At 50.0% G+C, this 14,611-nt stretch overlaps 1 protein-coding gene across 1 annotated transcript; it reads right to left on the reverse strand.

Moving 5' to 3' along the window:
• Nucleotides 1–8,269: 8,269 nt before the first annotated feature.
• Nucleotides 8,270–10,957, reverse strand: DUSP1 (dual specificity phosphatase 1). Its single transcript, XM_065029524.1, has 4 exons — nt 10,458–10,957; nt 10,186–10,334; nt 9,831–10,050; nt 8,270–9,313 (listed from the first exon to the last, which is right to left on the reverse strand). The coding sequence occupies exons 1-4, from the start codon at nt 10,825–10,827 to the stop codon at nt 8,943–8,945; spliced, it is 1,110 nt and encodes a 369-aa protein (XP_064885596.1). The 5' UTR covers nt 10,828–10,957; the 3' UTR covers nt 8,270–8,942.
• Nucleotides 10,958–14,611: the final 3,654 nt, after the last annotated feature.

Here is a 14,611-nt window from a genome sequence, read left to right on the forward strand (position 1 = left end):
TTTTTATACAGAGATAGTATTCAATCAGCCCTGATTGGAAATAAGAGGAAAATTTTTATCCAGCCTCAAAAAATCCCTAAATATTTCTCCAAAAAATTAAATCTCACAGACAAGTTGTCAGTCTTGTGCTGGGCTTTGGGAATATCAAGCACTTCCACTTTGAATTTATGACTGAGCAAAAGCTCTTCCTGGTCCACGGGTGAGCGGAGGTGATGGAGAACAGGACTTTGATTAGAACCATAGTTATGATCACTGTCCTCACATTATTTTGTGCTACTTGCAGTTGAGGCCTAGACCCTTAGAAGGTAGCTGAAATATTAAGAATGTCAATTTTTCAGCTTTAAAGAAATCTTTCACATGTTTTTCTGTCTTCTCAGAAGCCTTTATGTCGTCACCAGCCCACCTGTGTGCAAGAGCACGAATCACTTCTGACCAATTTCAATTACAGGTACAAAGATTGCGTGGGCAAAACCCGTAGCCAAGGGCAGTCGGTCCATGGCCCCGCACATCACTTTTCACCTGTGCAACGGGTTCCTACAGCGAGCAGCTGGGTGGAGGTGATTGCCTCGTCCTTCTGCTCCAGCACCAGGAGCAGAGCTTTCCTTCTGCTACCCCTTGAATGTGACATGCCCGCTGTAATGGAGCCTGCAGCGCTATTTAGGGCCTCTTGGTATCACTACAAGGCATGTAGTAAACAAACAACTCCTTTTGGTTGATTCTTTTGAGGAATTACTTTAAGCCCCGGTGAACAAATGGTGTTCTGCTGCCCTTTGGATCTGGTCGATCTGGAGTGAGAGGCGGGTCCAAACTTGGTGAAAGTAACCAGCAAGTTTACAGCTCTGCATTTAGCATCCCTGTTCATCCCTTTCAGCCTTGGTAAATGTTTTGGAATCTCAAACTCCCCCAGCAGCCTATTTCAAACAAATGCAAAGCCCTGCAGTGTCCTCAATAAACCCCAGCTGTAAACCAAACCCAGGCCTTTTTAATTCCTGATCCATGAGCAAACCATTGGCAATGAGCTTTCGACAGCAGCAGCACAGAGCTCTCCCTCTGGGTGAGACCTTTGTGGTCACCAGCTCTCTCTGCCTTGTTTTTTGTGCCTCTCTTCCAGTCGTGCCCAGCTGTTTCTTTCTCTCACTGCATCCGAACCCAAACCCATGTGTTTCATATGAAAAAAATCTCTGCATCCCCCACCCAGGAAGATCATTTTGCACCAGAAATAGAGCACGCTATACTTGGGATGCAGCCCAGGCGTCTTAAAAATAGCTCGGCGCGTAGCTCGTGGTGCCACGTATGGCTCTGCCAGCTGCTTGGACAGACGGACAGGGTGCCAGTGGGCAGGTCCTCCCTGCAAAAGGCCATAAATGACCATGGTGCTCTCCAGCAAACCAATTGGTGCCTGGCGGGGAGAGCAGGGTGGGCAGCATCCCGCTGTGCCCTGGCTCAGCCCTGCCTGCCCCCTACCCGCCCTGGGCCCCCTCTCCCCCAGCTCGCCTTGTGGTCTGCATTCCTGCTGCTCATGGAAGGCATTAACACCAGATAAAAGTGCGACGAGCCCAAATGTAGCACCCTGACGTCAGCTGTCCCTGGTGTCTGGAAGGGAAGCTGTAAACAGAGGAGCAAAAGGGAGTTATAAACGACCATCGTCTTCATTGGCGCCCGTGGACAAGCGTTTAAAGAACAAAGAGGAGCGAGGGAAGGTGCTGAAATGCGGGGGCTGCTCAGTGCTGAGACGTCTGCTGGAAAGAGCAAAAAACAAAGATTGAAAGGAGCATTTTCTCCTTTCAAATGGCTTTGTTCCTTTCTGTTCCTCCCAGTCAGTCGGAAAGGGTGGGATCTGTGCAATCTGCTGTTCAGCTGGCTCCTTGCACAGCTTCTGGGGCAGCCAGAAATCCTTAAGCTCAAAGCGTCCTGGTGACACAACAGCCGCTCCAGCCAAGCTACAGCCACCAACAAGGTTTCAGTATTTGACCATCCCGCTCCACCTGCACTAATCTTGGCAGATGCTGCAGTTTCCATTAGTGCATCTTGAAGAGCCCCAGCAGTTGGACTCCTCATACTCAGCCAGCCAACAAGACCCAAAGATGCTTCCAAAGGTCATGTCCTCCCCTGATGTGATCCAGCTAGAGCTGGGAGTGGGAGAAATGGCCATTACACAGCCATGGCTGCAGGATTCCTCCGGGCTGCAGAAGAGCCAGGTGGGCACTCGGACCATCAGCCCCAGCAGCAAAGCTCAGGAGCCCAGGGGAAACACCACGTCTGCCCAAACACAGACCGAGTTCACAACCGGTGCTGTCACAGCCGACACACGTGTAGGACTGCTGACTCTTTGTTTTAACAACAAAGAGCAAGAAAACATCCTGTAATCTAACATTTAAACCCAGCACTTACGTGATTAAAAGAGAAAGACCCGCCAGACGTGGTTACGTAGTTTATACCGCTTGTTTATATCAACTGTATCCCCATTGCCTGGCTAGTGGGAACAAGCACTGGGCACTTTAAACCACCAAAAAGCAGAAAGTTTGCAACTTTCTGTTGCGTATTTTATATGCAAGAAGGATGGTACATGTGTACAGGATTGAAAACAATATCATAGATGTGATTATAAAAATAATCATCATGCAAAAGTCCCTGAAATATATATCTGTAATCATCAAGAGCTCATTGCAGAAGACAATAAAGGAAATAAGTCATTAGTGGATCTGCAAGTATCACAGAGTATCAGGAAAGACTATTTTAGTTAATTAACATCTGCAGTTTATATCCTCCATAAATTAGAAAAACCTGCCATCAAAACCACACAGTGCTGTGACCCAGTTGCCAATTAACAAAACTTTAACAAGATTCGAAATAAGAACAAGATACTGATGTGGGAACAAATCTGCCATAGAGGATATTTCAACAAGAATTTAGGGAAGACACTGAAAAGAAACAACATAGACCTGAAAAAAGCCACTTTTAGACATATCCACCCCAATTTCTGGGGAACAACAAAACAAAACAACCCACACCACCACCCCCTTGAAAATAAAGTAAAACTATATCAGAAATTAGAAATCTAAAACTCACACTGGAGTTTATTGTTTTAGTACAGGTGAGACCTACATTGGGCTGGGAGACAAAGACTATAATTAAAAATACATACTGTGTAGTGAGAACCTGCTAATTTGTAGCCAATTGGTTACCAACTATGACATATTAGAGTCCCCCAGGAGTTTATTTTTAAACGTGGCCCACAGTTTTGGAACCGAAAGGTATCAAAGTGAGAGGGATTGGTGTCATACATAACCTTTTTATGAGAAATGAAGCATTTTCTGTGGCACTCGTGATAGCCCCTACACAGTTTATACAACATGGATTTTGGAATGAATCGGCTGACGAAATTACTGTTCCCACAGCCCTGACTCACCCAGCCTGAACGCCAAACAGGACCTAGGTGAGATGTAACGGGGTTACTAATGTCCAGTGTCATTAGCTGAGCTTCATCCCTCTTCTCATACACCGAGGACGCTCATGAGCATCTTCTCTTTTCCCTCCCTCAACACCTCCCGCCCCGCAGACCCCAGCACATGGCAGCAGAGCACCCACAAGCGGACACGGGTGCTGGGGGCTGCCCACGGGCTGTGCCGGGTGTCTCATCGCCCCCGCTCCCCTGCCTGCCAGCGGCACCCAGGAGGGGAAACCCAAACCGAGTCATTTCTGCGTCTAGCAGGAAACGCAAATGCAAACGCAAGAGCTTGAGAGCACCGCTCGGGAAACCCCCAGCCCAGCCGCCTCGCCGGGAGCTCAGCCCCGCAGTTGTGCTGTGGATGCTGGAGAACTCAGCACTAAGGGCTCACAGCCCCTGGCGCTGCGGGACGGGTGTGCAGCCACACACAGCAGCTGGAAAACCCTGGAAATGGAAACTCCCGGGGGAAGGTTAAAAAACCCCACAAACCAACAACAAACACAAACCCACACCTGGAGAACAGGCTGTCCCACACCATGTAAGGACAAAGAACAAGCCTGCCTTTTCTCCTGGTTTTGGCCACTAGTCTTACGATGACGGAGCCAACTTGCTCTGTGCCAGACTAACAGTGTCAAATCCACGTAGGATCTTGGCATTATTCTCCAGACAGGCACAGGTTTGTACAACTGAGTTTCCAGAATGAGAAATAACGCTCAAAACTGGGAATCCTTTACCCACCCCAGCAGCAGAGCAACTCAGCTGCTTCCTCTCAGATACCGGGGTCCATCCCTTGTATATCACCCCCAGCATTATACGGCCACAGCCTGAGCAAGAGCAGAACACGCAGACCTAAGCCAGGTCCCCAGCAGGTCCAACTGGCCAGGCTGAAAGCCTCCCAGCAACACCAACAAAATCAGCAGGCCCTGCGTCCCCAGCAAGGTCTCAAGTCTCTCCCTTCATGGCTGCTTTCCCTCCTTTAATACCTCGGTCACTCTTAACCCTTTGTGCCCTTGATGGGTGCTAACAGGACCCACCTGTCTGGGCACCAGCCCCCCATTGGCCGTGGTTCCTGGCTCTGCACCACAGTAACATGTAGCAGGAAGGCCACACACAGCACAAACCTCAGGGTTAATTTGTTCTTTCAGCATGAGTGGCTTTGAGCCTGGGTTTCAGCTGTTTCCCCAACTTCCCTACAGCTTTGGATGGGAGCAGGTTTGGGGAAGCCAAAGCCTTGGGTGGAATCTGCATATAGGAGTCTGTCACGGACATAATCACCGGACAAAGGAAAGGATACGAAACAGGTTTAGATGAGGTTTGAGGATGGTGACTTCAAACCACGCTGGACAGCCACACACCACCACCCTTTCTGCTTTCCCATCATGCTGTGATTCATCTGCAGAGCTGGGGAGTGGGCCCTCTGGGGCTGCACTTCAATACCATTTCCAAAAGTGACTCTCAGTGCCCTTTCTCCTGCCCTGGAGTCAGACACAGGAAAAAACCCAGGTGGTAACCAGGCAAAGTAGATTTGCCTGTGTATGATCTGGATGTAATGTTCTTTTTTCAATGTAACGGGATCACGCATCCTTGTGGCCCTGCTAGTCTGATACCGGGGTGACTAATGCAGGATAGTCGCTAAGCCTGAGTACACCCAGCACCTTTCGAACCGCTGATTACAAAAGAAAGGCAAAAGCTTCGAGACAAGGGGATTACCCGAGACTCGTCTAATCTGGAGCTCTGTGCCTGTTTGTCATGTGATAACTGGGTATACTGTATCCCCTGGGGATCGCATCTCGCTGGGGATATTACGCGCGGCTCACGTGCTGTGTCCCCACGTGGGCTGGCCGTGTACGTCCCTCCGCCATGGGGACCCATCTGTGGGTGCTATACGGAGCCCCACGTGCTGCGCTGGGTTACGCACTGCCATGCCTTGCATATTCTTTATATGCTTTGTAACCTTTGGGCTATCAGTGGTCCAGGCTCTGACATTTTGAGAGCCCAAAGGACTTCTTTGCATCTCCCATCCCTGTTCTGTGCAGTGCACAATGGCCTTTGTTTGCGTTTGGGGCGGGCAAGCAGCCTCTGGAGAGGAACAAAGCCCCGGAGCCAGTTCCTGCAAACAAAAAACTGCCTTTTTATCACTTTGTGACAAATTGGTTTGTCAGCAGCAGGAAGTGATGTTACTGCCATTCTCACCAAGGGGAAACTCCTTGTTTCCATGGGGATGTCTGCAACTGTAGAACTACAGGTTTATATAAGCTGAAAGCCCCACGCACACCCACTGCGTGCTGCATTTCTGGGGGGTCTTGGATCAGATAGGAGGGGCAGGGTTAGTGCAGGGGGGCAGCCAGCCTGTGTGGGAGCCAGGAGGAATGGGAGTTCAAAGCTGTAAACCAGGGAAAACCACGTGCCTTGATATCCCAAACAAACAAAACAGTGAAGCAGGCAGGATAAATGAGGGGTGAGAAGGGAAAATGCCTCCCTTGCACATCCAGGGTGAGCAAAGTTCAGCTCAGCCGTGTTGCCAAGGCATCCTCCAGCTCTGCCGCTGCTCGTCCCAGCCCCTCCAGCCTCCTCCTCTGCCCCCCACTCCCAGCGAACCCCCCGCTGAGCCCACCCATCTCCCCAGAACTGTGGCACTGAGGTGACATTTGCAGGTCTCACTCTGATCTCTCTTCTCGCTGCTCTTGCCCCCTCATCCTCCCCTTGTTTGGACTGAGTGCGATCCGGTCCACAAAGAGTTTGCAGGAATCTGGGCACGATGAGACTTTGATGATGGGTGACAGCAGAAGGCTCATGATAAAGGCTTGGAAAAGGACACGGACTGTGCACAGCGCTGGAAGTGCCCCTCGGCGCCGCGCTGGACCGCAGCCCTGCCGTCACTGCCTGGCTTTTCCGCAACCGGCTTTGTGCTGAAGCAGCTCTCTTTTGTGCCCCTCTGTCAGGTGCCCGCTTAGGTTATAAAAGCTGATCGGCTGCCAGGTAATGAGTTTTATTGTTCCAAGAAACACACAAACAAGCTCTGCCAGCTGACGGGGAGCGGATTTCTGTTTGAATTGTGATTAACAGGCAGGATTTTTTATCAGTTGCATGTTCAGGGCTGCCAAGGTTGTATTTTTCCACTGAACGAGCTCTGCTTTGCTTTGAAGGTGAAAGTTTGTTCCACTGTTCGCTGCAGGTGTAAAAAGGCTCATGTATTTAGAAACACCCTTGCTGCTTTACAGGGAAAGGAACCGTGGGTGCAATCCCATGGAGCAGCACAACCTGCCATGGGGCTTTTCATGGACAAAGGGGTTTTGCAGGATTTGCAGGATGGGACAGACTTTGTGGAGAAACATTCACTTCGAGGTTCACATGCACTTTACGAAAATAAGGGTTCCTAACTTCATTTCTTACTGCCCAGGGATCTCTCCTTTTAGCTGCTCCATGGTTTTTATTCCCTGGTGTTGGATGGTTGAAGCTTGGCGATGGTTAACACGTAGCACTGACGACAGAGACGCGTTGGAGGGGCAGCTCACGTGGAAGAATTTCAGATGCAGCAGCGCATCATCCCATCCTTCAAGGGCACCTTCTCCCAGGAGAAGAGTCCTGGATTTTAGCCTTGTTACTAGTCTAAGTATCTTGCAAGATTTCAGCAGGGAGTTATGGTGCTTTGCTTGTTTCCAGCTACACAAGAGTGCATCTGCTTTATGCTTTAAAAAAATAAAACAACCCTAAACCAGAAGCTTAGGATCATAACTGTTAAAACGCCTTCATTTTACGCAAGTCATAACCTGATGTATCTGCCCAAGCCAAACCATTTTTGATGGGGCGAAAGTAAGACCCAAGTCCTTGAATATCGGAGGTACAAAGACTGGTGGCTCACTTCTGGAGGAAACGGGGCACACATGTCCTAGTGCTCCCCCAGCATCCAGCTCCACTACCAGCATAACTACCCTGCCTAGGAAAACAAGCTTCCAGCTGCATTTCTTCCACATTAGCTTCCCCTGCTCATGCCACAGCTGCCCCGTACCCACCCTGCCCCTCACACCCCATGGAGATGTGCAGTTCTGTCCCACCACAGCATCAACCCCACACCGTTTGCTGCCCGTGAGCTGCCAGGGGTGCTGACCTGGTAGAACTCCCCTACCTGGCTTTTGACACACCACAGAAAACTGCTTTAACTTCCTCAGCTGAAATGCCAGATAAAAGCATCTCCAGGGAGAATCTGCAGCAGGAGGGAACTTAGTTGGGTCTGGGTAAGAAAACAAGTGACTTGCTGGTTACCTGATCACTGTTATGCCCTGATTTGTTTACAGAGACAGCCCAGCAAGACAAATACTTCACAGATCAGAGGCAGTTTGAGTTGCAAAAGGGAATCAAGGAGATGGGACAGAAGATAACACCGTTGCACAAACTCATAAGCATTGGAGATCTGTTACCAACAAGTTATTTTAGCCTTAACCTTTGAAGCATTAAAAGTAAACGTGCAATAAGGAAACATCTTTCTTCTCCCTAAGACAAGGACTATTTTAAATTCACTGCCTCAGCTGGTTCAAACTGTTACAGCTCTGTGGCCATTGCTGCTGCCAAACCCACCTTACAGCTGAGAAGCCAGCCCTGGCCGTGTGCCACTGCATGTCATTATACAGGGACAAAGAAAAGCTTAGGTTAAGAAGCAGCAGTAGTTCCAGTCAATTATGTTGTTTAAACTCATTCTATCTAATTCAGTCAAGATCTGTTGTCAGCAGAGTTGAAAATTCAGATTTTATGGCTCTTCACATGGGAGCTTCTACAAGTTCCTGGACTGTAAAACACAAGGTTTTAAAGAACGCATCATCCAGCTCAATAAGAAATATCATAATTTATTCTGTTTGTATAAAAAAAGTTAATCACGTAACAAAACTATGTCTTCATAAGAAGAAATATATTATTTCACATCATAAATAAATCAAATGTACAACCCTTGGCAACTCAAAAAAGCACTCGCCTGGTGCTTTCACGTCAGTGCTTGGGAAACAAGGAAAGCTGACACATATATACACACAGGATTACAGTACCAAAAAATACTGAGGTATTTGGTTTCTTTAGACATGAAACTTTAGGTTTGTGAAGGCGAAAAACAACGCGCTAATGTAAAAATAAATAAATAGGACTGTCATATAAAAGGGGACAGCATCAGTGTCGCTCAGAGTGTCCAGGAATAGGAATACTGGTGAGCATGCTACTAAACATGGAGCAGGCTTAGGACAGACAAGACAAGGAGGAACAGCTCAGGAAGAGACAGTGTCCTTTGATCTCCATGTAGCCATCCAGATATTGGCTTTAGAAATATCATCAGAAGAGTCAATAACACCCAGTTGTCTGGCACCAGGTGAGCTCCTCTCCATTTACTAGACCACCCTGGGATGCGTGGATGGCTCCCACCAGAACACCAAGGACTGATGACACTGTCCCTGTAGTTATTGCACTTCTGAGACAGAAAGTCTGAGTTCCAACCATATTTTTCACCTGCTTTTTAGCAGCTCGGGGATGTGGTGATGGGGCTCTGAAGATAGCTTAAAGCACTGGATGACGTATGAACAGGGATGGAGACCGGAAAGTTAAAGACCGTGGTGGTCGATGCTCCTCTGTCCAACACCGACATAGCAGGGCTACCAGCTTCTGCTGAGCAGTTCGGGGCAAGGACCTGGGACTCGAACTGCAGCAGCTGCCCCATGAAGCTGAAATTTGGGGAGATGATGCTTCTTCTCTGCTTCACAAACTCAAAGGCTTCATCCAGTTTGACTCTGTTGGTCCTCATGAGATAAGCGAGGCAGATGGTCGCTGACCGGGAGATGCCAGCCTGGCAGTGCACAAATACCCTTCCTCCATCATTTTTAACAGAGTCTGAAAGAATTAAAATACACAGTTAGCAAACAAGTCCCACTGCTTCCAGGGGTGGGAAAGCACAAGCTGCTGCTTTACATTTCTTTAATCCATTCCTTCCTTAGCCAATAGGTGCACCCAGTGCTTTTGAGACAAAGAAAGCCTTTGTCCAGAGGGAACTAGCAGTTCAGCTATTTTCATTCTGGGCTCCAATTTCAATTATACTAATAGCTCCTTCAGGTCACTTTAGCAGACTTGAAAGATTACTTTAATACTGATCTGCTTAAGTTCACTAGCTCTTTTCTGCAAGACCAATGCCTCTTGATTGAAGATTTCAAACAGCTTTATGAAGCTAAGATTACTCCTTTGAGTACAATAAAAACAATTACAGAAATGTTTCCCCCAGTATATCTCCCCTGCAGACTGAAATTCCCCAATCTCAAATATAGGCTTTACTGTGGAAAACCATGCCCAAAAAGTCACTTCCCAGAGTACATTACCCACCAAAAAGAACAGACTATAAAGAGAACTTGTTTACCTATGAAATCAATCGCCTCGTTGAACCAGGAGCTGATATCTGCCTTGTGGTTGTCCTCCACTGGGATACTTTTATACTGATAGTGCCCTTCAAAGTGGTTGGGGCAGTTCGCAGAGACGTTGATTAACGCTGTGATCCCCAAAGCATCCAGCATATCTTTTCGGGAGGCATGGTAAGCGCTGCCCAAGTAGAGGAACGGCAGGATTTCCACTGGCCCACCCTAAAACAGGAAGGACAAAACCGGTTAACTTCGCCGAGCAGTTTCCTAACAGCCTCCCCTCGTTTCATCGCATGAAAGCGGTGGACTCGGCATTAACGCAGCCTCCTCCCGCTCCCAGGTCTCGGCCCCGCTCACCTGGTCGTAGAGGGGGGTCCCGCAGGAGCTGCACCCCGACTCGGCACTGCCGGGCGCGCTGCTGGCGCTCAGGGGCAGGCTGAGCCCGGCGGGGGCGGCGGGCTTGGTGCAGAGCTCGGAGCAGGCGGACGAGAAAGCTTCGTAACCTCCTGCGGGGGGAAAAAAGAGAAGGCGGCGGGTGAGCGCTGCGCAGCCGGCGGGAGAGCGGAGCCGGTACCGGGCCGGCTGCACCCCTCACCCCTCCGCTCCGAGACGATCCCCGGGCCACTCACCCTTGAGGAAGCAGATACGGGCGCTGCGGGCTTCCCTGCAGAGGGTGCCGAGGGCCAGCAGCAGCGTGCTGTCGCGCTTGGGCAGCTCCAGGTCGGCGCTGCGCTCGTCCAGCAGCACCACGGTGTGGATCAGCCCCTGGCGCAGGCGGGCGCGGAGCTCCTCGTTGGGGACGACGTGCTCCAGGGCCAGGGCACCCTTGGCGCGGCGGCGGACGATGGTGCTGAGGCGGACGTTGCAGGAGCCGCGGATGTGCGCGGCGTTGAAGGAGAAGAAGGAGCGGCAGTCGAGGACAAGGCACTGCGCGGGGCGCTCCTGCAGCAGCGCTCGTAGCGCCTCGCACTCCAGCGCGCACACCCGCAGGTTCACCATGGCGGCTCCGGCCGAGGGAAGGAGGGAGGAAGGTGATGAGGACAGCGCGGTCAGTGTCGGAGGTGCCGGTGTCCCGCCGGAGCGCAGCACAGCACGACCCAGCCCGGCCCCGCACGCCCGCGCCCGCTTTATATAGCGCAGCGCCGACGTTTTTTTCTCAATGGGGCCGCGTCACGTGGGCGCCCGGGAAGACGTCACCTGGCCGCGAGCCAGCGCGGGCGCGGCCAGCCCCGGCGGGGTGACGTCATGGGCAGCCGGAGCGCGCGCCCGTGCAGAGACAGGGGGACGGGAGAGGAGGGCGGTATATATCCCTCAGATATGCATACACACACGTATATATATATACACGTATACATGTGCACACATACACGTGGGTACTATACACACACACACAAACATATATAGATAAAAATCTATATAAAAATAGACACATAGGCACACACAAACACTTACCTACAAACACACATACACACAGAGGTGCCAACATACACACACTTCCCCACAGATACATATATACATACACACATATGCATACATGTGTATGTACATGCATAAACATACTTATGTCCCCTGCCCCACAGCTCCCTTTGTCCATCGCCCCCAGCACTGGCTGCTCCCCCTTTTCCCACAGAAATCAGAGCATTGCTGCAGGCACGAAGCCACCGGAGCAGCAGCGCAGGAGGATGCAGAGTCACAGGTGCGGGAATGCATATTCTCCTAAAACATATGTATAGAGACAAGCATACATATATTTGTATTCATGCATAGACATATATGCATGTACAGACATATCTACACATAAATATATATGTGTATACATATATTTGTATATACATTTATTATGTAAACTCATATTTGAGAGCTGTTCCCATCATGTTTTACGCATAAGGAAAAAAATGTAGTAGACCTGTGGCCCATGCAAAGTTCATTTTCCACACAGCAAACACCCCCAGGAGTTGTGGCTGCCCAGTAACCACCAGCAGAGTGGTGGGAGCTCTGTTTCCCCCCCACATCGGTAGCACATCAGCACTTCCCAAAAGTTTTCTTTTCCCCGTGGGTGACCAGCTCCCACCAAGACACTCGGTGTCTCTTAGTCAGAGCTTCCAGTCAGCACCATTTCCACTTCCCCTGTGTCCCCGCGATGCTTCCCCGGCCTCGCTGGCCACTCAGTGTCCCCAGCCACCGCTGCCCCCCAGCACCTTCTCCTGCTTCAGCCCTTTTCCCACAGCCCAACTCTCCTTCCCCCCGCACTGCTGGCCCCAGCTGCACTGCTCCTTTGTCACCCCCTTCAGCAGTTTTCCATTTTCCCTTCAGCTGCTCTGTTCAGAAGACACCTCTCCATCCATCCTTTGCCCCAGGGCTCGTCTCTCACCCTTGTGCCCCATCAGCCTTGCAGGCTGCCAACCATCAGCCCTCAGATTTCCCAGCTTCTCTCCCACCGATGTCCCCCAGTGTTTAGCCAGCTCAGACCTTCTTCTAAACCCAGCTGGGCTCTGTATCTGGCTGAGAGCTCCAGGGCTTTCCAGGCTCTCCTGGGTGTCCAGGAGGAGGAGACACAAAGAAGGGCACGGGCAGGCAAACGCCAGCCCCAGCTCACGCACATCTCGCAGGATTGTCTCTGCTCCGCCGAGCAGTGGGGTTTTTGCCAGAACTGCGGCCTCTAAGCGAATCTGTTTTTTTAACACGTTCCTTAAAAATAAACACAGGATCGCACTTTTCATTCCATTTATTTGTTGTTGTTCTTTTAGCAGTGGGTTGGGAACAGATTGCGAGAGAAACGCTGATACACTTCAGTGCTGGGAAATGATTTCACTCGACCACGCTGTCAGCCGCTCTGTTACTGGGACCCCGCAGCTGTACACAGCGGATCGCTGGGTGTGAGTCGTGGGGCACAGCGGTTGGGTGGGTGACAGATGTCCTGGGAACATGGGCCATGCCACAAGCAGCGATGGACCCACTTGTCCTCCTCTGATGTGCTCCCCACCAGCTCCTCGCCAGATGTGACATTGCTGTGACACCCAGCCATGGCCAAGCTCCGATGACCTTGCATGCGATCTGTCCAACACTGACCTACCCAGATTTTTCTAAGGAGATGAACAGCAGGACTCGTCAATGATCAATGCCTTGCCAATGTTTTGCAGCAGAAACTGGTATAACAGATGGCCGCAAGACAGGACTTTATTCATCACCTTTTCCTGGAGAAAATGTCCTCCTTTTGATGCGGACTCGGACATCGACCTTTCTGTGGGTTTATACCCAGGCATCACTTCATGTTGCTCCTTTGGGGTGTGATGCAGGAACAATTTAAGGCATCACCCGGCAGGAGCACAGGAGTGGGGAAGCGTGTGGGGTCGGGAGCTGGAACATTCTTCCCTGGCAAAAATGTGCTCTCTGTGACAACCACCTTTCCAGTCCCAATGTTAACCAGCATCAGAAAAATGTTAAATATGGGCCAGACACTGCAGGCCAAATACCTCGGCTGCTGTGAGACAGTGCAGGGAAGACATTCAGCTGAGGCCCTTGCGCAAAGAGAATCTACCTCCTCAACAACTGTAATTGCTCTTTGATGGACTTATGTAATAATGAGACTTTTGAATTTGGTCTTGTTTACACCCAGTGCAAATCAGGAAGAAAAAAATTCATCACATATGGCAGTGTGTACTTAATAACTTATGATGCAGGACTAGCTATTTCCTTGCTTTACTCTGGTTTTGTTTTCTTTTCTTAAATAAACCTGCCATAAGAATGGAAGATAGGAAAATACAAAACGGGGCTGAAGTGGCTTTTAGGAGCTCGCTCTGAACTGAATGACTTTCTTAAGGGTTAGATTTCCTGCCTTAACAAAAGCCAGGAAATATAAAATTAACCCCTTCCTCCAAAACAATCCATGTTTGCACTCAGGCCACAATGTCATTGTAAGGGTAATAATAGAAACAAGAGCATGAAGTGTGGGGGTGGGAGGTGATGCTTTATTTGAGCAGATGGGACCCACTGAGCGCTGAGCTTTGCTTTAACCCCTGGGCTTTAACAGATCCCATGCTGCTCTGCCAAAATATGTACAAGTCCATAATGGCGCAAGAGCCACATGAGTGTGAGCCCTCACTCATGGCATTAGGGACTTCTGGGGAAGACGGCTTGATGGCGAGTTCATCACGTCACACCTGAGCACGTTGTCTTTGTCTCAGTGGGACCAGAGACCTGACGGGCGTCACCACAGGCTGCGGGTCTCCCAGTGCAACCCAGCTGATGTTTATCTGGGAGGGTAACAGAGGCTGCGGGCAGCTTCTGCAGTGACTGACACTGATGCCAATTTGTTAGCAACTCGGTGCCAAGCGTAGATAACCCTTGGTCTGGAACTGGCCCATTGCACAAACCAGTCACCCAGTAATACTGGTTATTCTGGCTTTTAACTAGTCACTCATGGCCAAAATCAGTCCTGAGCTGTTCCAGCAAAGCCAGAATTACAGCACCATTGGACCTGACCTAAGCCTGGGTCTCACTGCCCTCAGTGCGAGTTTTGTCTGAATAAAGATATGAAGGATCAAGCCTCAACACTTGAGACAGAGAAGAAAAATGCATGTGGGAACATTTGGAAATGTTGGATGCATTTCTTCAGCATGTGTAACATTTTCTCCGAATTCAGTTTCACAACCCAACATTTCCTTTCGTAAATATTTGGACAGATTTTACAGAGACACAGATTCACAAGAAACAGAAGGAAAAAGAAAGGAAAGGGAGGGGGAGAGAGAAAGAAAGGGAGGAGAGAGAGAAAGAGGGAAAGGGA

The sequence above is a fragment of the Columba livia genome, chromosome 14, assembly GCF_036013475.1.
Source record: "Columba livia isolate bColLiv1 breed racing homer chromosome 14, bColLiv1.pat.W.v2, whole genome shotgun sequence".
NCBI lineage: Eukaryota > Metazoa > Chordata > Aves > Columbiformes > Columbidae > Columba > Columba livia.